The sequence below is a fragment of the Geotrypetes seraphini genome, chromosome 8 (genome assembly GCF_902459505.1).
Source record: "Geotrypetes seraphini chromosome 8, aGeoSer1.1, whole genome shotgun sequence".
Lineage (NCBI taxonomy): Eukaryota > Metazoa > Chordata > Amphibia > Gymnophiona > Dermophiidae > Geotrypetes > Geotrypetes seraphini.
This window is the reverse complement of record NC_047091.1, coordinates 132894193-132917892: the sequence shown is the minus strand read 5'-3', so window position 1 is coordinate 132917892 and position 23700 is coordinate 132894193. Positions and strand designations below refer to the sequence as shown.

Genomic DNA, 23700 nt, shown 5'->3' with positions numbered 1-23700 from the left:
TGACGCTCAGATGTTTGCTCAAACCAGCTCTATGCATGTATTGAAATTGCTCTCAAAGCAACTGGTCAGATGGGATTAGGGCGAACCTCCGTGCAAATCATTTGCATGTAAACTTGTTGGAACATCAATTGCTGTTCCAGAGTCGGCCAAAAAATCAGCCAACAGTGACTCACAAAACCATGTTTTGTGCATCTAGCTCAGTGTATCGCAAACCGTGTGCTGCAGCAGATTCCACATATGCCCCGACGAGACTCTGGTAAGGAGGAGAGGCATCAGCTGACCACTTACAGGACACACCTCTCGTAGCAAGAGGCACATCCTGCAGGCAGCCAGCCGGGGTCAATGACCCTCCCCCTCAAGGCATCTCTCTTCCTGTTCCTGCACCTCCCCTCCTCCAGGATCCCCTACCGGTGAAGTGACAGGTTCAGAGTCGTGGCCATAAGGCCTCCGCACATGCGCGTGATATCATCGTGGTGATGTCTGCACACTCCTGGGTGCCCTCCGGCTGAGGCACCCGGTTTAATGTGCTGCCGGGCCGAAAAGTTTGCAGGACGCTAATCTAGCTCCTAGTCTGTGTCTGGATTCAATTTTATGTTATGTCACAAACTGTACTTATGTTGCCACCTAGTGGTTGGAGCATATGCAGCTCGTACATTAATTTGTCCTCCTCAGTGAGTAGTACTTGTCTTAGGGCTAGATTCACTAAACCCCCCTTAACTTTCCGATCCATGGCCGAGTATTCCTAGTTGACCAATTCAGTAAGCCTGAACATGCAAATTATCTCAATTGGAGGCACGCCCACAGCGACTGCACAGATCACTGTAAAGCGATCCAGATGCATGCGTAGACCATCTTCTTTGCCTGTAGATGGTCTGCACATGCTCTCTGCACAAGGAAGAGCTGGAAACTTTTTACTACTTTAATCAGAGCTGGAAACTTTATTTTTTTTGTGAGCCCTTGTTTTTAACACGCGGGTTTAAAGCGGGGCTGAACTGCAGTGTGTTCTGGAACAGAACAGAACATGCTATAGTGCAGCCCCACTTTAAACCCGCAGGTTAAAACCACGGGCTTGCACTGCGAGGAAGGGCAGCAGAGAGCAGGAGAATAGGGGCGGCAAGAGCAGGAAAGTCCAGGCTCGTTCCTCCTTCCAAACAAACAAGCAGGGAGGAGCGAGACATGCTGAGGCTCATCGGCTTCCGCGTCCCAAAGCTTTCCAAAAACTAGGCGCAGGTCTGCAGCTGGAAGCTAAGCCCTTCGGAGCCGGACGGCCCCGCCGCCAAAAGTTCTCTCTCAAAAAGAAACAGGTGCTATGTGTACGTGTGCAGATAAACGCATACATGGCAGCGAAAACTTATTTAAAGGACGAAATCTCAGCAGCCCGCCTCCCGCACTCTTTCACTCCTTCCCTAGTTGCAAGGATGACCCTGGCGTCTGCTGTTTTCTTTTGTGAGTACAGTAGCCCTTTAAATATATTCAATCTCTGTTTAGAGCAAGGAGTGTCGGGGCAGCAGAGAGCAGATGTGTCTCAGCTGATTCGATTCAGATTGCTTTCCTTCCCACTCTTTTTGCTCCACTATTTTCAGGGTGTAGGAGAGAAACTGCTTCTTAAGAGGGGCAGGAGTGTCAGCAGGGACGTGAGCGACTAGTCCTCAGCAGTCGATTCTTTTTGGATCGGTCAGCCCAATCGGTGTTCCTTCTTGAGTTTAGTGAATCCTACTTTGCATGCCATTTCCCCTCATCTGCATGTGCGGATCAGATTGGGTGCAAATCGGATCGGGAGGAAGGTTAGTGAATCGGGTTGGGGTCGCAAAGTGGTTTGGGGACATGATCGGTGGGCTTAGTGAATCTACACTAAAGCAGCACAGAGGAAAAGAAAACAATATGCTACATTTCAGAAAGTAGCAGGTCAGTGACCTGGCAGAAAATCAGCAGCTCTAGTAATTTAAAAGAGAAGGGATTTGGGATTTAGCTTATGCCTTTCTTCAGTTGTAGCTCAACATAGTAATATAGTAAATGATGGCAGAGGGAGATATGCATTGTCCAACTAATCTACCCAACCATTTTATTTGTCCTACAATCCTTAATCCTACATTATTATGTGAAGGCTTGTGAGGTTGCCGCAGGAACTCATGGCAGCCATTTCTTCAGCGAGACTGCATGGGCAGGAGCATAAGTGGATCACTTCTGCCCCAACTCATCCGTGTTGGGAAATGTCAGGTGGGTATTGGGGAATGTCAGGTGAGTGTCGGGTGGGTGTTGGGGAGTGTCTGGGGTTCAGGGGATCAACGGGGCCAGCAGCGGAGTGGGCATCACTCCTGCCGGTCGACTTCACGGGGGGCGAGTTCCCTGCCGCGGCTGCTCTGCTGATCGCGGCATGAGATTTCTTTGCCATGATCAGCATAGCAGCCACATCTCTTTGAAATGTAGACCAGCTTTTGGTTGGCCTACATTTCAGGTACCTATCACGGCCCTAGGGAGATGCTTAAGCTACTTAAGCTCACCCAAGACCACTTCCGGGCGAAACCATGCCCAGCCTTGGGTAAGCTTAAGTGCAACAGATGCCTATAGTGTAGGTGGCCTGCCTCAGGGGGTTTGTTTTTTTTTGTTTTTTTTAGAAAACATGCATCCCGATTGGCTGGTTGACAGTGGTAGGACACCTACCGTTGCCTACAATCAGGACGCCATTTATAGAATTTTCCCCTTTATTCCTTCAGCAGTCTAGGAGTGAGAGAACTATCTTCCTTGTATTATACGAACAGTGCTAGCATCATATCTATGTAATATGAATGTTCCAATGTGTGCTTATTAAGGTGTTAAATTTGAATTATACAGTTAAGAAACCCCAATTAATTAAAAAAATAAAATAAATGTACCAGAAAAACAGAACTGATTGATAAACCATCTCCAAGAACTGGTCACTAGACAGGTCTGAAGGTCACTTTTGTGCACTTTAAGCTTTACTTCATTTCATATTATGCTATTTAATTTTCTAAAGTGGAAAGGGCCATACTAAGTCATATGATGATAAAATTGAGTAGGGTCAAAGATCACCAGTTTCAAACTATACAAAGGAACTAATGAACGTGGCACATAAAAGCAGAAAGAGAACTCCAGGATCACTTCAGCAGGTTACAAGTTAACATTAAATAGTGACAAATTCTATCTAATGCCTCCAATATGGTTAATTTTTGACTGTGTTCAAAGACAACAATGTGTAACACGTTGCTAGGTTCCCAAAGAGTAGGTGTCAAAAGGTTTATTACACAAATTCCTTGTGATACAGAAATATCATTATACTATACAACAATATTATTAAAAGCAAACAATACAATGATCAGATACACAAAATATCAGTGATGCTAGAGCAGACCCTACATGGACTGTGTTTCGGCAATGACTTGCCTTCCTCAGGGGTCCTTTGTGTGAACCTTTGTAATATCATAAAACATCAAGAAATGTATGACCCTGTCTTCTGAACACTTGAAAATTCACAAAACTGTAGTATTGTGGATGAAATCCTCGGTACGTAAACAATGCTAGCAGCCGTTCTTAAGCTTAAAAATGGCTGCCAGTACTGTTTATGTACCGAGGTTTTGTGAATTTTCTGGTGTTCAGAAGACACCCATGTAGAGTCTAGCCTTCAGCTCTAGTATCATAGATATTTTGTGTACCTGATCATTGTATTGTTCGCTTTTAATAATATGGTTGTATTGTATAATGATATTTCTGTATCCCAAGGAATTTGTGTAATACACCTTTTGACACCTACTCTCTGGGAACCTTGGTCCATTCCTGTGAAGTTTGGACTGTCTTTTGGTCTGGACCTCTTTAGTGGAACTTTTTGTCCTTGGTTAATTTTTGATTGCAGCAGCGATTCTTGGGATTCTCACACCGACCGGCTCAGGCTTGGTTTTCTCCAAGCTCAGCCTCCTTCCTGCACAACAGCTGAAGAGCTGCTGCAGCAGCAACCCCTTTAATAGTGCACATCTCTGTGGAGATGGGGGGAGAGCCACCTCTTTCACCATCGTACACATACAGCTCCCGCCCTTGGTGTAAGGCAGGGGTCCAGAATATCCGTGCTGATTATCAGACTGACCTTTGTCTTTAGTTCCATTTGCTGTGTGTATAATAACTGCTACATTAGACTCCTGATGCAGGCATGTTGGCCAAAACACGTATGTGTAAGGTCGTCTTGAGATAATAACATTTCTAGCACCATTGGTCATCTTCACTGTTCTTTTTTGCTTTGGCATCTCTGTGAAGGTGTTTTTGGAATAATTTTTGACCACAGCAGTCAATGACAAAGAAAGCCACGTCCAGCCTTTTCTATGGTGTGACCTACTGCAAATTCTGAACAGAAATGTTCCTATTGCTCAACACTCTGCTGCTTTACTATTTATTTGGGTTTGATGGTTTACCTTTCCTTGTACACCTCAAACTAAGCTACATAAACACAATTTAGCAAACCATATACAGTATATGAATATTAAAATCACAAATGTATAATACAACAAACACATAATACATAATAATTGAAATTCAGCCCCAAGTCCAAGTTGTTCCTTGTTCACTAAATACCTACAATTTCAGTATTTTCCTGCAAAAGGAGTCTCCAGTTGAACCTCCAGAAGAAAACTTTTTCACAGCAACAGTAACACAACTCTTGTGTTATTCCTATCTGGGCTGATTTTTAAGTGAAACAGAATGGAGATGTAACTTGGGCCCCCTTTTATCAAGCTGTGTTAAGAGTTTTTAATATCGTGGGTCACTGCGGTAAAAGCTAAGATGCTCAAAGGAATTCTGCGAGCGTCAGAGCTTTTACCGCAGTGGCCTGCGATTTAAAAAAAACCCCTAACGCAGCTTGATAAAAGGGGGCCTTGATAAGGGACCAGCTACTGAGTCCTGAAGGAATGGATCACTTTAAGCACTGATCCACTGGAGAAATCCACTGCTTATTTCTAGGACAAGCAGCATAAAATCTGTTTTACTCTTTTGGGATCTTATCTACTTTTGACCTGAATTGGCCACTTTTGGAAACAGGATACTGAGCACGATGGACCTTCAGTCTGTCCCAGTATGGCAACACTTATGTTTTTATGACTATTTTGAATCAGCAGACATGAGAAATCAAGACATTAAAGACAAGTCCTCCGGATTCTCTCTTTTAATAAATTGTGCTTGTGTTCAAGGCTAGATTATGGATCCCTGTGCACAGGGAAGACAACAAGCATCAGATATAAAATACAACACAAGCAAGGCCTGCTCACAAATCAGCAGATATGAAAAAGTGAGGCATTAAGAGATGAATCTTAAAAATTTCCTATAAAAAATTAGAAATCTCTTTACCATTCCTCCTTAGAATCTTCAATCAAGAGAACATTTAATGGGTGGGTTGGGGGAGGGCAGAATTAGCAGACCTCCTTGCATTTCTGCTTTGATCAAGGGTTTTCAACACAGTCCTTGGGATACAGTCATCCAATCAGATTTTCAGGATATCCACAATGATTACACAGACCTACAAAAAAAAAATTAATTATAATCTAGGTGCCTTGGGTTTTTGACCTGTTCCTGGGGTTTTTTGGGATGCTGATTTAGAAAATTGCATTGGATAGACCGCATCAGTTCTAGTTTCTTAGATATAGTATCCTTGCTTTTTATGCCTTTGGGATAGTAGAATCAAACATGAACACTGGGCAAAAAATAAAAGATTGGCCTCCGAGGGAATATATGGTGGTTGGAGGACAAAATGTAATCAATCAACCTTTGGTAGCATGAAATAGAATCATACTGCCGCCACTACATATAAAGCTACGCCTGATGAAACAATTTGTAAAGGCTTTGAATAAAGATGGTTCGTGCACTGAATACATTTTGCGGCATAATAAAAAAAAGCATCTAAGTCTGTCTTGGGCCTAGGGTGCTAGTCGCCCAAAGTTGGCAGTGTCTAAAGTCCATTCTTGAAAAATACATCCAAAATATATATTTTTTGAGAATCGTCTAATTATACATCCAGACCGCCATGTTGTCTATCTTTATACCACATTCTCGTCCAAGTCCAAAATGCCAATAAGACCTTTTAGATGTGGGTCAGCAAAGTGATGGACTGGCCACCCAGACATGGCAACAGAGTAGTGGGCACCTTACAGGGCACTACCGTGAACTTCACAAAAAGAGTGCCACATAAACATCACAACTCCCTTGTAGGTCATGGTGAGCCCCCTCAAAACCTACTTTACCCACCTGTCTTCCACACCAATAGCCCTTATGGCTACAGGTGCCACCTATATGGCAGTACAGTAGGGTTTGGGGCGGGGGTTGGTGGGCACACATTTTTCACAATGAATGCAGTTGTTAAGAGTGGCTTATGGGCCTGGGTGCTCCTCTCTGTGGTTCACTAGCCTACTTAAGGCACCTTTGTGCAGCTCTACTAGGCTTTCCTGTGGCAGGTGCTGGTGTTCTGGAGGCAGGTATGTTTTTATTCCGATTTTTATGGCGGTGTATGTGTGTGTGGGTCAGTGATCACTGGGGGAGTGTGGAGGGGATTCTGTACTTTGTCCCTGAAGTGGTTATCTGGTCACTTTGGATACCTTCTGGGCACTTATATCTGTTTTTAGATCTCCTAAGTCAAATGTATAAGTTCTGTTTAGGCAGTCTCATCAAACTTTCAATTATCACTGCAGGATGACTTAAGTTTGGTCGGCCCAAATCCCACCCACCTCCCACCCTAACCACTCCTCAAAAAACACCCCTTTATGCTCTGGACACACAGTGGCAGTCAAGAGGCCTAAGATGCCTCTAGATACGTCTAAAATCCGTTTCGATTATCGGCACTTGGATGACCTGTCTTTTAGTTCGTCCAAGTGCTGATATAGGCGGGTTTTTAAATGTATTTTTGTTTCGATTATGTACCTCATACTGCATGTTACCTGGATTTACTATGGAAAAACTGAAGGCAGGAATTTTTGATGGTCCACAGATCAGACAACTTATAAATGACCCACATTTCATAGCATTAATTAATAAAATCGAATCATATGCCTGGTCTTCATTTGTTCTTGTGAAAAACTTTATTAGCAACAAGAAGGCAGACAACTACACACAATTAGTAGAAGATATGCTCCTTCATTTCAACAGGCTTGGCTGTAACATGAGTATTAAAGTCCATTATCTGCACAGTCACTTAGATCGCTTTCCAGAGAGCCTTGGTGACTTAAGTGAAGAGCAAGGTGAAAGATTTCACCAAGACATAAAAACAATGGAAGCTAGATAACAAGGAAGATGGGATGCACACGATGACAAACTATTGTTGGAATCTTATGCAGGATTGTCCTGGCAGATCCCACTCTCAGAAGTCTTACAAAAGGAACTTCTTGTGTGTCGATTGACTGGAAAGTTTGTATCATAAACTAGTGCTTTGGGTATGAAATAAGCAGATTTTCATGTTGTACACTTTTCTTTTAATTTTTAATGTTTCCTTCATGCATAAACACTACATTAAAATATCCTGATTTTTGTAATGGGTGAGCAGAGTGAAGAGTGGTATATGGCACATGTTCTGTATCTCAAAAACTAGAGCTGAAAGGAGAAAACTCGTGCCATTTTTTGAATCAGCAGGTCAAATATACCCAGAAACAGGTCTAACATTTGAAACACCATAATGAGTATTGGCCAATGTTATGCATGAGCCAAATTTACATGCACTATTTCCATTCCATGTAAATCTATCTTATGCATATGCATTGTGGGTATCCTAAAATCCTGACTGGTTAGGTATGTCCTAAGGACTAGCCTAATGTTTTTCGCTCTTATGTGCCATCGGCCTTTTTCTGTCGTCACTTTCTATGTTTCTATACACGCAATAGGACAAAGAGTCTAAGAACACTACTTCCCACTTAGGGCTCCTTTTATTAAACGGCACTAGAGGTTTTTAGTGCGGGCCGGTGAGATAAATGCTCCGAAGATCATAGAATTCCTTTGAGAATCAGAGCATTTATCTTTCCGGACCGCACTAAAAACCTCTAGCGCCGTTTAGTAAAACCCAGCTTTAGTGACTAAATAGCTACTGCTGGTGAAACCAGGGCATTCATTATCCAAAGAGAAATAAATAATTTTCTCACCTGCGTTGCCACTTTATCATGGATACTTCCTACAAGTGTAATGCCGTGACTAGTGACCATATAATGGATGACTAAATAAAGGCATTCCTGCAGCACAACTCTATATTACTACTCTGCCTTCTAAACCTTTCATTGACATCTTTTGAACAGAAACAAGCGCATAGTCTTTCACCTTAAGAGGAATGAAACGACTACAAAAAGCGGTATGAATTTCTAGTGTTTCAGCAGGGATGTGATTAATCTATAGGGAGTGACTCCCGCATTATGAATGAATCCAGCTCTATTTGAGCTTTTTGCCAGTTCAGGTAGTATTAAACTTTGGCTTAAGCTTATGTTCTATCCAAAAACTATGACTTTGCTTTCATCTTTATGTTAACCGAATCGAGCTCCAATTTGGGAATGATGCGGTATATAAACCCTAAGTTTTAGATTAGATTGAATCTGTGCAGGTTGCAATTTCTAGAATCTTGCTCTTAAAAGCAAAAGGAGAGGCTGTGGTGTTTAAACACCGGACATATCTTGCTCCTGGTGCCAGCCTGCTTATTGATTTGTGACACCAAATGTTTGTCCAAATGGGCACATAGTAGGAATCAGAGTTTGTGCCCTCCGGTCTGTCACTGCAATTACTAGGATAGATGGGAGGGGAAGGAATAGTTGCAAATAAAAGCTTACGGTGTTGTAGGCTGCAGCAAAAAGCAACTAGGATTAGCCTAGTGCTTCAGCAGTGACTACCATGCACAGGACTTGGGCTTAATTTTTATATGGGCTGGGGACATGATAATGTAATGACGGTCACAGCATGATTAACTCGTTGAGATGAGTACAGATGTTATGATGTATGTGGATAAGAACAGTCACTGTACTATGTAGTACAAGCACAGTGTGTCTGTGGGTCATGAGAACAATGGCAATTGGAATGGTGTGTGAGTTCTGGTATTACTGAAGCACTTAGAACCTTGGACTTCACTCCCAATCCTTAAGGGCTGCCAACACATCAGGTTTTCAAGATGCTTTAAGGCAGGGGTGTCAAACCTTTTGGCTTCACTGGGCCGAATTGGCCGGAAAAAAATGTTTCTGGGGCCACAGAAACGCTGCAGTAAGACACATGAGGGAGCCGGTAAACACGCAGGGGCAGCAAAGGAAACACTGCATCGCCCTCGACTGGGGCCACACAAAATACTTCACTGGGCCGCAGGTTAGACACCCCTGCTTTAAGGCTTAATGCATGAGAGAGATTTGCATGAAAACCTCTCTAATGTATACTCAAAACCTGATCTGCTGGTAGCCCAGAGGGACTGGGAGTGAAGATCAAGTACTCAGTGTATATGTCTATATGCTGTGTCTGTTTTCCATGTGTGTATTTCAGGTACTCTTATGCATGAAACGTGAACGCAATGGATATGAATATGCAAAGACAGGATGCATGAACGTGTGTGGGTGAAGCATGTAGATATGCCTGCACAGAACATTCACTCAGAGATCACAGGCACAACCAAATTTAAATAACCAGCTCAAGAACGTTGGTGCAGTGTGTCTATACCGTGTATGCATATGTGGATATGTGAGTGCAGTGTGTCAGCACAGTGCACGAGCGTGTGCACAGGTGAATGCAGTGTGAACGTGCGTTCGGATGTAGTCTATGAATGTGGGGGTGGCAGCACATGTATGGGTGCACAGTGTGAGTATAAGTGAACGTGTGTCAGTGCAGGTGCAGTGTGAGACTATATATAGATCTGAGCGCAGTGGTTCGGTATAGTGTGTTCAGTGCCAGCGGCGCTTGTCCTCCGTCCCGCCAGCAATGCTGCTGGGTCGGCGCTGTGGCCCCTCCTAGGCCGGGATGCGACAAGAGGAGGAGGAGGACGGCGGTGGCCCGGGGCTGAGCTTCGGCTTCCTGCGAACAAAGGTATGGAGGCGCCGCATGTTCGAGCCCGGCTCCCGCCTCGGGCCGTTCCTTGGCTCTTCCCAGGTCCTCGGACGCTTTCCGCCCTCAAACTAGGTTGGCCTTGACAGGCAGGACAAGGTTATTTCCCGTCCAAGGGAAGGGCTGAAGCTCACTTCCTGCCCTAGGCTAGGGAGAGTAGGGGGGGGAAGGGGAGTCAAAGCCACTTCATGTCCTAGGTTAGGGGGAGTATGGGAGGGGAGTCAGTCACTTCCTGTCCTAGGCTGGGGAGGGGGCTATCAGGTGTTAGAGGTTCACTTCCAGCCTAGGCTGGGGGAGTATCAGGACGTCAGAGGGTCAATTCCTGTCCTAGGCTGCAGGAGTATCAGGGGTGAGAGGATCACTTCCTGTCCTAGGCTGGGGATGGGGATATCAGGTGTCAGAGGGTCACTTCCTGCCTAGGCTGGGGGAGTATCAGGAGGTCAGAGGATCACTTCCTGTCCTAGGCTGGGGAGGGGGGCTATCAGGTGTCAGAGGTTCACTTCCAGCCTAGGCTGGGGGAGTATCAGGACATGAGAGGGTCACTTTCTGTCCTAGGCTGCAGGAGTATCAGGGGTGAGAGGATCACTTCTTGTCCTAGGCTGGGGATGGAGATATCAGATGTCAGAGGGTCACTTCCTGCCTAGGCTGGGGGAGTATCAGGAGGTCAGAGGATCACTTCCTGTCCTAGGCTGGGGAGGGGGCTATCAGGTGTCAGAGGGTCACTTCCTGCCTTAGCTGGGGGAGTATCAGGAGGTCAGAGGGTTACTTCCTGTCCTAGGCTGGATGAGTATCAGGGGTGAGAGGATCACTTCCTGCCTAGGCTGGGGGAGTATCATGGGTCAGAGTGTTACAGGGTCACTTGACCCTGATACTTCCTGTACTAGGCTGGAGGGAGTATTTGGAGGAGAGGGGGTCAGAGGATCACTTCCTGTCTTAATTGGGGGGGGGGGTGTAAGCAAATGTTGCACATCTGTAACAGCTGTACTCCGTGAACAGCAGGCTACAACAGCCACACATTTGGATGAGGTCACAGTTGACAGCACCGAGTTGGCCTTGTCAAAGAGCTCTGTTTAACCTTTTAGCAAAGTTTCTGAGCATGCGTGGTAGCTTCCCACCCTGATGTATCCATTTGAAATCCCTTCCCCTCGGTTAAATTATATTACATTACATTAGTGCAGTGGTTCCCAACCCTGTCCTGGAGGAACACCAGGCCAATTGGGTTTTCAGGCTAGCCCTAATAAATATGCATGAAGCAAATTTGCATGCCTATCACTTCCATCATATGCAAATCTCTCTCATGCATATTCATTAGGGCTAGCCTGAAAACCCGATTGGCCTGGTGTTCCTCCAGGACAGGGTTGGGAATCACTGCATTAGTGATTTCTATTCCGCCATTACCTTGCGGTTCAAGGCGGATTACAAAAGGAGTTATCTAGCCATTTCCAGAGGAATTGAAGAGTAGAGCGAGTTGCTTCAGAGAATTGGGATGAGTCTTACGGTGTTAGTTTGTCTTCAAGGATTTCTTGAATAGGATGTTTTTTATTTCTTTTCTGAACAATTTGTAGTCTAGAGTCGTTATCAGTAAATTGGAGAGTTGGTAGTCTAGTTTTGCTGCTTCTGTGGCTAGAAGGCCATCATATAGGTTTTTTTATTTGACACCTCTGATTGGGGGATGAGTGAACAGATTGTGAGTTCTCCTATGTCTGGTTGAGGTAGTTGTAAATTCATAATGTTTTTGTCTATGTATTATAGATGTCATACTTGTTACCCGTTCTGAGCTCGTTGGGAAGGATGGGATATAAAACCAACCAAATAAATAACTGACTTCAACCAAAGGATGGGTAGGGCGGGATTGTGTTGCTATTATATCCTGCTGTCCACAGAAAACATCTGTTACAAGTGTGCAATATTTACTTTCTTCATGGACAAGCTGGATAGGCAACAGCCACACATGTGGAGACTCCAAAGCTAAGGGTTGCAGAATAGGAATAGGAGCAACCTGATATACAAGGAGGAGGCAGGTTGAAGTTCTTAAATGCACTAGGTAAAGAATCATAGTGAAACTGTTGATCAACCCAATAATGTTGCATAAAAGTAGGAGAGGAGCTCAAAGTGGTTGCCCTGCAATATCTACAAGAGGTACAGAACATAAATGTGCAAGAGAAGTAAACGCAGCTCTGATTTTATGAGCTGTTACTTCTGGCGGAATTCTGCACAAAAAATTTCAAAATTCTGCAAGTTTGTTTGTCAAAATTTAAACAATATTTGTGCTAATTATTATTCATATTCCATTTAAAATAAAATGGTTTTCTTCTACCTTTGTTGTCTGGATGTTTTATTTTTTCCATCATGTTGGTTCCAGGTTTCTTTTTTCTGCTTTCCTGTCGTCTGCTAATTCTCCTTCATCGGCTGCTATCCATTTGTCTTTTCTACTCTTTGCTGTGTATTCCCTCACTACACCTGCTTCAGACATATTGATCATTCCCTTTTAGCTCTTTTCTTACCCTTTTTCACTTTTCAGCTACCTATAAAATTTCCATCTCTTCCATTCCCCATCTTATTCCTTCCTCAGCCCTCCATTCCCTTTCATCTTCAGTGTACCGCCATTACCATATTTCTACCCTCTGTTATATCTATCCTCCCATCCTGTTTCCTTGCCATCTTCTCCTCCCCCTCAGAGTCTTCCTTCCTCCATCCTTATAGCCCAGCATCTGCTCTCTCTTCCTTCCCTCCCCACCCTCATAGCCTGACATCAGACATCTCCCTATTTATTTTCTGCTATACTTGTCCCCATGGTCCTACTGTTTTCCCTCACTCCCATTTCCTGGCATCTCTCCATCTCTCCATTCTGCTTCTGGATCCAACATCTCCCTCCCTCTCATCTACCCCACGTCCAACATCTCTCTCTCCCTTCCTTGTGCCCTGAGTCAAATCACTGTATCCCTCTCTCCATGTACCAACTCTCCCATTATGTGCAATTTCATCCTCTCACCTCATCATGCATGTCTCCCTCTCCTCCTCCTGTGCCAGCATCTTTCCTTCCTCTAACCCTCTCCTCCCCTTCCCCTGTGCTACTAACTTTCCTTCCTCTCACCCCACCCTTCCCCTGTACTCTATGGCAGTGGTCTCAAACTCGCGGCCCGCCAGGTACTATTTTGCGGCCCGCGGTCTGTACTAGTGCTGCCCGCTCTTTGCAGCGTCCTATTGCTTCCGGCCTGGCCTCCCACTCTTATCTTCAGATAATTACCGTAGCCTGCAGAGAGGATTGCCCGTGCTGTAGCGCTCCTTGCAGGCTGCCGTCATCCTCAGCAGCACGCTCCCTTTGCCGTGATCCTGCCCCTGAAGTCAGAGGAGGGGCGGGACCGTAGCAGAGGGAATGTGCTGCGTAGGCCGATGGCAGCCTGCAAGGAGCGCTACAGCACTGGCGATCCTCTCTGCAGGCTACGGTAATTAGCTGAAACTAAAACCAGGAGGCTAGGGGGGAAACTAGAGGATGCTGCAAAGAAGGAGGGGAACATGCAGGTCTTTGGGGGTGGGGGGAAGATTTATAAACTATAAAGAGTTTTACCTCATGCAAAATTGTAATTTCTTTAATAAGACATTAACTATTTTTTTCTGCGGCCCTCCAAGTACCTACAAATTCAAAATGTGGCCCTGCAAAGGGTTTGAGTTTGAGACCACTGCTCTATGGCTTGCTCCACTTCCTTCCCTCCCCTGTACTCTATGGCTTGCTTCTTCGGATCACGGTATTGGCAGCCACTCTTACATGCTGCCTGCTGTTAACCCGGAAGCCTCCCCTCTGCCGTGGATAGACTTCCGGGTTAGTGTCAGGCAGTGTGTGGGAACTGCTGCCGATACTGCAACCCGAAGATGCTGACATTTATTTTATTTATTTAAGAACATTTATAATCTGCTTTTAACCAAAGCGACTCACAATTCACATAAACAGTCTAAAACAGTGTTCTTCAACCTTATGACACCTATGGACCGGCGGAAAAAAAATAATTATTTTGTGGACCGACAGTTGAAGAACACTGGGCTAAGTCGTGGGCCAGACCCTGCCCATCTCCACCCAATCTCTGCCCCAGACCCCACCCCCATAATAGTACTAATTGCAACACCATTTTTCCCCATTCATTTTTCATATATACACACACACACACACACAATATAATCGTATCAACAACACATAATGGTTAACCACAAAATTAAACTACACAAAGCACACTGTATGCTTCTCAATATTCATTCCTACCAGAACACAGATAACCCCTATGCAAATACGGGACCAAAAACTAAAAGTACTAATATATATTCAAACAAACCCTAAGATGCAAGACTCTGCATGCAGTACAACCCCCAAAGGAAAAGATACAAATGCATTTCTTCCTGAACAGACAGCAGATGTAAATCAATCACTAAATTAAAAAATAAAATCATTCCCCCTACCATTGTTGTCTCCCTTCCTCCATACTGTGCCTTGCCTTCTGACCTGCCCGCTGTTGTTATCTTCGGGCTGGCACTCTCTTCCTCAGTGCTGCAGTGCACAAAGTCGTGGGCAGCGGCTCCTTGCGCCTCATCTGGAAGCCTTCCCTCTGATGTTGCAACGTCAGAGAGAAGGCTTCCGGTTCATGCGCAGGACGTACTTAGGAGCCTCTGCCCACAGCTTTGTGCACTGCAGCACTGAAGAAGAGGGAGCTGGCCCGAAGACAACGCTGCATCGATCCCACAGTGGACCGGCGGCTGAAGAGCACTGTCTGGGGCCCGATGCACGTGCCGGCCCCGTGGACTGGCAGGAAATTTCTGTGGACCGGCAGTTGAAGAACACTGGTCTAAAATATATACAATGAGACCAAGTGTAAAACAGGGAAAGGAAAAGAAGTACAAATCTATGTCATAGTCTTCTACCATGTTTCCCCGAAAATAAGACCTACTCCGAAAATAAGCCCTAGCATGATTTCTGGGGTAGGTCTTAATATAAGCCCTACCCCCAAAAATAAGCCCTAGTTGCCGGCAGCAGCGCTTCCCCCCGCCCCCACTGACCTTTTCATCTCTCCCTCCCATTTGAACCCCGACTGCAAGACCGAAATACCTGGTAACAAATGGCAGCACAGGCTGCATCGCTGCCTGCCCTTTTCACGCCCGGCTGTTCTGTGCTTTGTTGCTGATGACATCATCAGTGATGCGGCAAAGGAAGGGCAGACCGCAATGCAGCCTGTGCTGCCGACGCTGCCGTTTATTCCCAGGTATTTCGGTCTCGCGGTCAGGGTTCGGATGGGAGGGAGAGATGAAAGGGTCAGCGGCGGGGGGGAGTGTGCAGTGGGGGGGATGGGAGGGATAGAAAGATGCACAGGGGGATGGGAGGAAGGAAGGGATAAAAGCTGCAAGGGTTCTGCTGCACAAGGGATGAGAGGGATAGAATCTACAAGAGTCCTGCTGCACAGGGGGATGGGAGGGAGAGAGGGATAGAAAGATACTGCACAAGGGAATGGGTGAGAGGGGAGGAAAGATGCTGCACATGTGGGGGAGAGAAAAGAAACGGGAAAAATTGGGGTGGAGTAGAGGAAGGGAGAGATGATCATTGTACATGAAAAAAAATAAGACCTCGAAAATAAGACCTAGTGCCTTTATTGGGTCCAAAATTAATATAAGACAGTGTCTTATTTTGGGGGAAACACGGTAGGTAACATGATCACTATGGTGGAGTGAAGGTTTAACAAAGAAATGCCTGTGCAAAAAGATAAGTTTTGAGCAGTTTTCTAGACTGCAACAGGTTTCTACAAGATAGCACAAGACATGGTTGAGATTCTGTGTGGGAAAAGGGAATTCTGCATTGCACAGTCGCGCAGAATTCTGACAGGAGTATCAAGATGAACAGAACAAGAATTATAACAAAACGTTATAGGTACAGCTAACCAATTGGAAAGAATTCTCTTGGACATTGGATGCCCCAACTTGTTAGGGGCTTTTGACAGGAATAACTGTGAAGGTCGATCAGGCCTCGCCGTTCTGTGAAGATAAACTTGAAGAGCTCTTTCACGGTCCAAGGTGTGCAGGGTAATATTCTCCAAACTTAAATGTGGTGGTGAAGAGAAAGTTGGCAAGACAATTGGTTACTTTATGGGAATAGCAGTAACTATTTTAGGTAGGAACTTAGGATGTATACGCAGAATCACTGGGCAGAAATTGAAGATAAGGATGATAATGCACTAACGCTTGCAGTTCACCTATTCGTCTGGCTGATGTACGAGTTGTCACTAAGAACAAAGTTTTCCAAGTGAGGTATTATAGTTCTGAAGTTTCAATATTTTCAAAGGGTGGATGAGTTAAGATGTCTAGCACTAACGTAAGGTCCCATTGGGGATGTGGTTTAGTAAATGGAGGCTTGATGTGTAAAAGTCCTTTAAGGAAAATAGATACTACTAGATCCTGGGAAATTGGGTGAACAGAGATATGGAAATGAAAAGCTCCAATAGCACTGAGATGGGCTCAGACAGAAGAGTATGAGAGTCCATTATTGAAGAGGTGGAGGAGATACTGAAGTAGAGTCAATATTGAGCAGGTAAATGGGTCCTGAGAGTTGTTTTTACACCAATCGGAGAATCTTTTCCATTTGAAGGTGTATGCTTCATGTGTTGTTGCTGGTTTTCTAGATTATAGAATGACAGCTTCAACCTCTGGGGTTAAGTTGACAGAGGCAAGCTGTCGCTGCTCAACTTCAAGCTGTAAGTACTCATGAATGGAGATTGGGATGGACAATTCTTGATGATATTGTAGGGGGCTGTCCTTGTGGACATCAATCGGCACTGTAACCATTGAGGATTCTGTAATGCTTGCTGGCTGAACCTCTGCAATTTTCACTTTTAATTTTTTTGGCTGGTAAGGACACAGAAGGGGCTATTGGCTGCACCTTATCAGCACGTTCCTTTGTCCAAGTGTCTTTTTCTGTAAGTGGGGTGAGTTGACTAGTGATAAGTACTATGGAGCAGTGTAGGCAGTCTTCGTGTAAAAGCAGTTGTAGCTTCTGCTATCTAACTTACAGGTTCGCAGTGTCATATTGGCATAATGCTCATATTTCAGTGGATCCCAAATGTTTTAGACAGATTTCATGAAGGTCTGTGAAGGACATCTTGGTGGGACAGGAATTGCATTTTTTAAATCACATTTTTTTTCTCCATAAATGTACCCAGAAAACAATAAAGAGAGACAAGGGCATTATAGCTTCCCACCTCTGTGAGGAAGTAATTTCAAATGGATACATCAGGGCAAGTAGCTACCACGAATGCTCAGAGATCTTGTTATCCTGCTTGTCCATGGAGAATCAGGCATCAGAGCGTCACTTCCTGTCCTAGGCTGGGGAAATATTAGGGGTCAGAAGGTCACTTCCTGCCTAGGCTGGGAGAGTATCAGGGTCAGTCTCAGTTAGGGTGCTGGTCTTTGACCAGAGGGCCACCGTGTGAGCAGACTGCTGGGCATGATGGACCCTGGGTCTGACCCAGAATTCTTATGTTCTTATGTTAGAGCATCACTTCCTGTCCTAGGCTTGGAGGAGGGGAGTATCGGGTGTAAGAGAGTCACATCTTGGGCTGAGAGGCAAGGGTGATGTAAATTCCCGGTTGGAGGGTCAGACAGTCACTTCCTGACCCAGATCCCTAAGGAATCCATGAAAGCTGGAGGTGGGGGGTGGAGAGGCCTTCATCCCTGGAGTGGGTAATAAGATGCCAGGAGGGGTCAGATTGTCATTTATGACTGTGGTGAGTGTGACTGTTGCCAGTGTAGCCTTTCTACTTCTGGTGGATACCTCTGAACCCAGTGTGTGATCCTGAACTCCATCATCTCCTCCCCTTGCTGGAGCCAAAGAATCCAGTGGGTTGTCACATGTCATTTTCTTGTCCTGGTAGATAAATTAGGACATAGAGTCATTGGCAGTGTGTACTGATAGAGGGAATGGGCTGATTTTTAGAATGAGATCATACCCATCTTAGCCCTGGCTTACTAGGGAAGTTCACTGTGATTTTGGTATGTACCAAATAAACCCATTAGAAGGTACACCTAGAGAAATTGGAGGCATGAAAATACATTACATTTCCAGTGAGGGCTGAAGGATGAATGAAGTTTTGGCAACTAAAAAGATGAAAGTGTGAGAGAATGAGATAAACAAAATTATTAGCTTTCTTTTCTTCCTCAGCTTCAGGCCCGGGTCCTGATTTTAACAGTGTGTGCTGCAGGAATTGGGGGAACTTTCCAGTATGGCTACAACCTTACAATCATCAATGCTCCCACTATGGTAAGCACCTCCAGTCTCTACAGGAACTACTGTATTAGAATCTGAAAACTATCTGAGATGGGATTTTAGTTCTCGCTTCTTTCAGCAATTTTCATACTTGGAACAGGCCTCAGAGTGTGGGTACAATAAGACCATTGTATGTGAGACAAGTCGCAGAGATTGCACCTCTCAAAGTAGCTTGGTAGCGTGGAATCTGGATTCTAATATTTTCTTCCAGAAGAATAAGTATTTTTGAGAAATAGACATTAACCATTTCATTCTATTAAGAGGTTGGCTAAAAGAGAGGGGAAGAGTGGCCTAGTGGTTAAAGCTGCTGTTTCAGCACCCTGAGATTGTGAGTAGAGAATGACATGGGAACAGGTACCCGTGGTTAACTGCGGGGCAGGAACAGGAACTGACTTCGTCCCAGTGTCATCCTCTAATTTAAACTTGAGACTAATATCAATATGTAAAAACTTAACACATCTTAAACAATTAGCAACTGAATTCAATGATTAAAACAAACTGCAGAAGCTGCTTTTGGATTTACATGAATTACTGTTAAATGACATCATTTGTGTTTTGTCTGCTGATCAGACTCCTACCATCTGCAGCGTCCTTTCATCATGTGCCCAGCTGTTCAAGCATCTTACTGTTACTGCAACAGATTCATCCATTGTCTCTGGCATCAAGGAACATTTCCAGCATTTAATCGACACTTATTTTCCTGTTCATCCACTCCACAGTTTAGGTTCTCTTCAACACCCATGTCCGAAAGAATCCAATTACCATCCCAGATGATGTAGCTAGGCAACTGAATCTTTAGGAAGGTTGTACCAAAACCAGATCGAAATGGAAGTCTCTATTTAGTGGCGTAGCGAAGGTGAGAGGTGCCCCTACCTGCTCCTTCCCCATCCCTTCCTGCCGCGCTCGGGCCCCTTCCCCCCGTAACAATGCGAGCAGCAATCCCAGCCTGCTGCTCTTGTCAGCGTCGGCTCTTCCTCTGACGTCACTTTCTAGGTGCAGGTCCAGGAAGTGACATCAGAGGAAGAGCCAATGCTGGCGTGAGCAACATGTTGAGGTTGCTGCTCGCGCCGTGAACGTTAAGGAGGCATGAAGGAAAAGAAGGGGGGCGGGGAAGGAGCAGCGGCGAAGAGGTGCCGGCGCCCCCACCAAGACGGCGCCTGGGGTGGACCCTACCCCCCCTTACTACACCATTTTCTCTATTTGTGATTTATGAAGAATTGTACAGAATATTGTCCCTTTTATACTTTAATAAAAAGATTTAAATATAAAATCATAAGTGTTCAAGGCTTGTTGAAATGAAGACATAGTCGACGGGAACGGAATGAGGACGGAGACTGCCGGTGCGGGGTGGGGACAATAACAAATTTAGTCTCCATTTCATTTTCTAGTTATGAACTTAATAACAGCCCGCTGTGACCCTGGGCAAGTCACTTAACTCCAGGTACCACAGTTAGATTGTGAGTCTGCCAGGACAGATAGGGAAAATACTTAAAGAGTAAGAACATAAGAACATAAGCAGTGCCTCCGCTGGGTCAGACCATAGGTCCATCCCGCCCAGCAGTCCGCTCCCGCGGCGGCCCGAACAGGTCACGGCCTGTCTGAGTCACCAGAAGGGGCCCCCTTGCCACCTTGGTTTCCCATTGAGTCCTATCTTCCCATAACCCTCCATTGCCCCAGGCATAAAACCTAGATTGTGAACTTTTATACCTGGGGCAATGGAGGGTTATGGGAAGATAGGACTCAATTACTATTCAATGCATTGTTAACTGCTTTGGGTGATGAAAAAGCAGTTAATAAAGTAAGAAAAGTTAGGCATCAGTTGCATGCTTAAATTATACTAGATTAGTGTATCTCAAACTGTGTGCCTCCTGAGGTTCCAAGTGTGGAACGGCACACTGAGGAGGAAGAGAGGCGCCTGCCAGCTGACTTCCCCACGCATTACAACGCCAGCGCTGCCCAATTCACCGAAGGCCTGCATGTTTCCCCCCTTCTCTCTAGCGTCCTCCGGCTTCCCCCTGGCCTCCCAGTCTCTCATTTAAAGCTAATTACAGCAGCCTGCAGAGGATCGCCGGTATGTAAAATGATTTTATTTTCAATCTAGTGATTGAAAAGTGTCAGTTTGGAGAATTTATATCTGCTGTGTATATTGTGTGTATATGAAAAATTGCATTATAGTTAGTAAAGGGGATGGGATCTGGTGGGCCTAGGGAGGTCTGTGGCTGGGGTACTCAGTTGATATTTGTTAGACTTAGGGAGGTACTTAGCTTGAAGTAGTTGAGAAACACTGCTGTAGGCAATCAGCTGGTGCCAGTGCCTCTTCTTCTCTCTGGCCCTCTTCCCTGCTGGCGACCCCTACTGGCATCTCAGGGCCCATCTGAAGGGCCTTTGCACATGTGTGGACATCGACGTGATGATGTCACGCATATGCGTGATGTCATCAAGGTGACATCCGCGCACTTCTGGGTGCCTCAAGCCATGGCCACTACCTTTAGTGTGCCCTGGCTCGAGAAAGTTTGAGAGGCATTGTGTTAGGTCTTGCACATAACTAATACAGTTACTTGGTTAAGGGCTAGGTGTGTGCTTAGTGGTGTTCTATAACTTTAGCACATAAATGCAATGGGTGTGTCTCCCATTTACATGCTTGGGTTACAGAATACTGTACGTCAGGGGTGTCCAAAAGGTCGATTGTGAACGACCAGTAGATCACGAAGGCAATGCGAGTTGATCACGGAGCCCATCCCAGGCTCTGTGATAGACTTGCATTGCCTTCACGTTCTACCTGCTTCCCAATGCCAAAAACAGGACGCAGAAGTGCCAGGGCGACCAGCCTTCCCCGGATGTCAATTCTGATGTCGGAGAGGAAGTTCCAGGCTGACCCAAAAGTTCCTCCCCGACGTCAGAATTGATGTCAGGGGGGAAGGCTGGTCGCCCGACGCTTCTGCATCCTGTTTACGGTGTCAGGAAGCAGGGAGAGCTCAGAACTCGGCAACGGTGGCTTGGGAGCCTGTTCCTCGATGGCAGCGGTGGTGGCTTGGGGGAGGGCATGGAGAAAGAAAGACAAAGAAAGAAAGGGTATACAGGAAGACAGAAAGAAAGAAGGGAAACAGAAAGAAAGAAAGGGGGGACAGGGAGACTGAAAGAAAGGGGGCATGGAGAGAAAGACAGCCAGAAAGAAAGGGGGCAGGGATAAAGAAATAAAGTGGATGGGGCAGGAAGAGAAGAAGAAAAAGTTGGGGGAGAGAATTAGGTCTGGAGGAGAGGAAGCATACAGGAGGCTGAAAGAAGGGAAGAAATATTGGATGCACAGTCAGAAGAAGAAAGTGCAACCAGAGACTCATGAAATCACTAGACAACAAAGGCAGGAAAAATGATTTTATTTTCAATTTAATGATCAAAATGTGTCCGTTTTGAGAATTTATATCTGCTGTCAATATTTTGCACTATGGCCCCCTTGTACTAAACTGCAATAGCAATTTTTAGCGCAGGGAGCCTATGAGTGTCAAGAGCAGCGCAGGGCATTCAGCACAGCTCCCTGTGCTAAAAAACGCTATCGCGGTATAGTAAAAAGGGAGGGGATATATTTGTCTATTTTTGTATAGTTGTTACTGAGGTGACATTGCATATTTTAAAGTCATCTGCCTTGGCACTGAAAAAACCCCAGAATATAAATGATAATTAACATTTTCTCTGCATACAGTGTGCTTTGTGTTTTTAAAATTTTGTTGGTTGATCATTTTGACTTGGTCATTTTAAAAGTAGCTCGCAAGCCCAAAAAGTGTGGGCACCCTTGCTGTACGTTATGCACATAAGTGCCATGCTTAGGCATGCACATTTATGTCTATTATTGACATGGTGTAACTGGGCAGCCTAAATGTAGGCAAATTAGTGCTAAGTAGTATTTTATAAGGAAGCTTGGGTTAACCTTTGACTCCTCTCTCTCCTTCTCCGCTCAGATCTGCTAAAACCTGTCGCTTCCTCCTCTATAATATTACCAAAATCTGATCTCTCCTCTCTGAATACACTCCCAAAAGCGTTATCCATGCTCACATCACCTCACGCTTAGACTACTGCAATGTACTTCTCTTAGGTCTCTTCTTCAATCCATTCCAAATATTCCGCAAGAGCCGCTACACTCACATTGCCCCTCCCCTCAAGTCACTTCATTGGCTCCCCATGTGTTTCCGAATACAGTTCAAACTCCTCTTACTGACTTACAAGTGCATTCACTTTGTAGCCCCTCAATACCTCTCCTCACTTATCTCCCCCTAGGCTCCCCCCCCCCGTCCCTCCTATCTGTACCCTTCTTCTCCACTGCCAACTCCAGACTCTGTTCCTTCTTTCTTGCTGTGCCGTATGCCTGGAACAGGCTGCAAGAGTCAATATGTCATGCTCCATCTCTTAGCAATATTCAAATCCAAGCTAAAAATCCCTATTTTTTGAAGCTGCTTTCAACTCTTAACTCACTGTCAGATACATATACCCATTGTATCATTCTTTCTGCCAGAAACTCCCCAACCTATCGCAAATTCTGTTTTTTCCCCTATCCCCATGTTCCAATGCGTTTTTTATGACTGTTTTGTCTTAATTATGTCTCCGCATGATTCCATACACTGCTAGACGACTTTTTAAGCGGTATATCAAATTTTTAATAAAACTTGGATGTCCTGTCTGTTTGTCCAAATTAGATTGTAAGCTCTTCTGAGTAGGGGGCTGTATATTAAATGTTAGAATGTACAGCGCTGTGTACATCTTTCAGCGCTATAGAAATGATAAATAGTAATAGTAGTAGTAAATTATGTGCATAATTGCCATTATAAAGTGGCACCCAGTTAGAGAATAGCCCCCTAAGCCTTTGTTTTCCAAAGCTAGATTTGTCGATGTGTTAAGATTTACATTTGGAACTCAGAGTCCACAGGGTATCGAGGATTCATAGCTCATTGCTCACTGCCTGCTCTTTCTGTGGTCTCTATTGCAGCATATTCAGAAGTTTGTCAATCAGACATGGCTGGAGCGTACAGGCCTGTCTCTGGAGGTCAAGGTGGTTACATTGATATGGTCCTTCATTGTGTCTGTTTATCCCTTGGGGGGCTTCATTGGCGCTCTCCTCGCTGGACCTATGGCTATAAAGCTGGGACGGTAAGATCATCTGGTTCTGTGATGGAGGCAGGAGTAACTTCACGTGCGACATGTGTTGAGCTATTTCAAGGACAGATATATGACTACTCTGCTTGCCAAATTTACCAAGGCACTTAAATCTTCAAAACTGAACTTGTTGAGAAACTCACTAATCATCAAACATTAGAAAACTGCTCACAACTTCAAAGCAGTATCCATTAAGTTTCTCAATATAACTCTCATACGGTTGTCAG

At 45.0% G+C, this 23700-nt stretch overlaps 1 protein-coding gene across 11 annotated transcripts in view; it reads left to right on the top strand.

Annotated features, from left to right (window-relative positions):
- Positions 1-2142: 2142 nt before the first annotated feature.
- SLC2A11 (solute carrier family 2 member 11) overlaps positions 2143-23700 on the top strand; it is a 73095-nt gene continuing 51537 nt past the window's right edge. The window contains exons 1-3 of one of the 11 annotated variants that reach the window (XM_033956228.1): positions 2143-2217; positions 18227-18325; positions 23307-23467. In XM_033956228.1, coding sequence (XP_033812119.1) covers positions 2158-2217; positions 18227-18325; positions 23307-23467 — 320 coding nt within the window. In that variant the 5' untranslated portion in view covers positions 2143-2157. The other 10 variants (XM_033956231.1, XM_033956233.1, XM_033956230.1 and 7 more) reach the window with 10 other exon arrangements.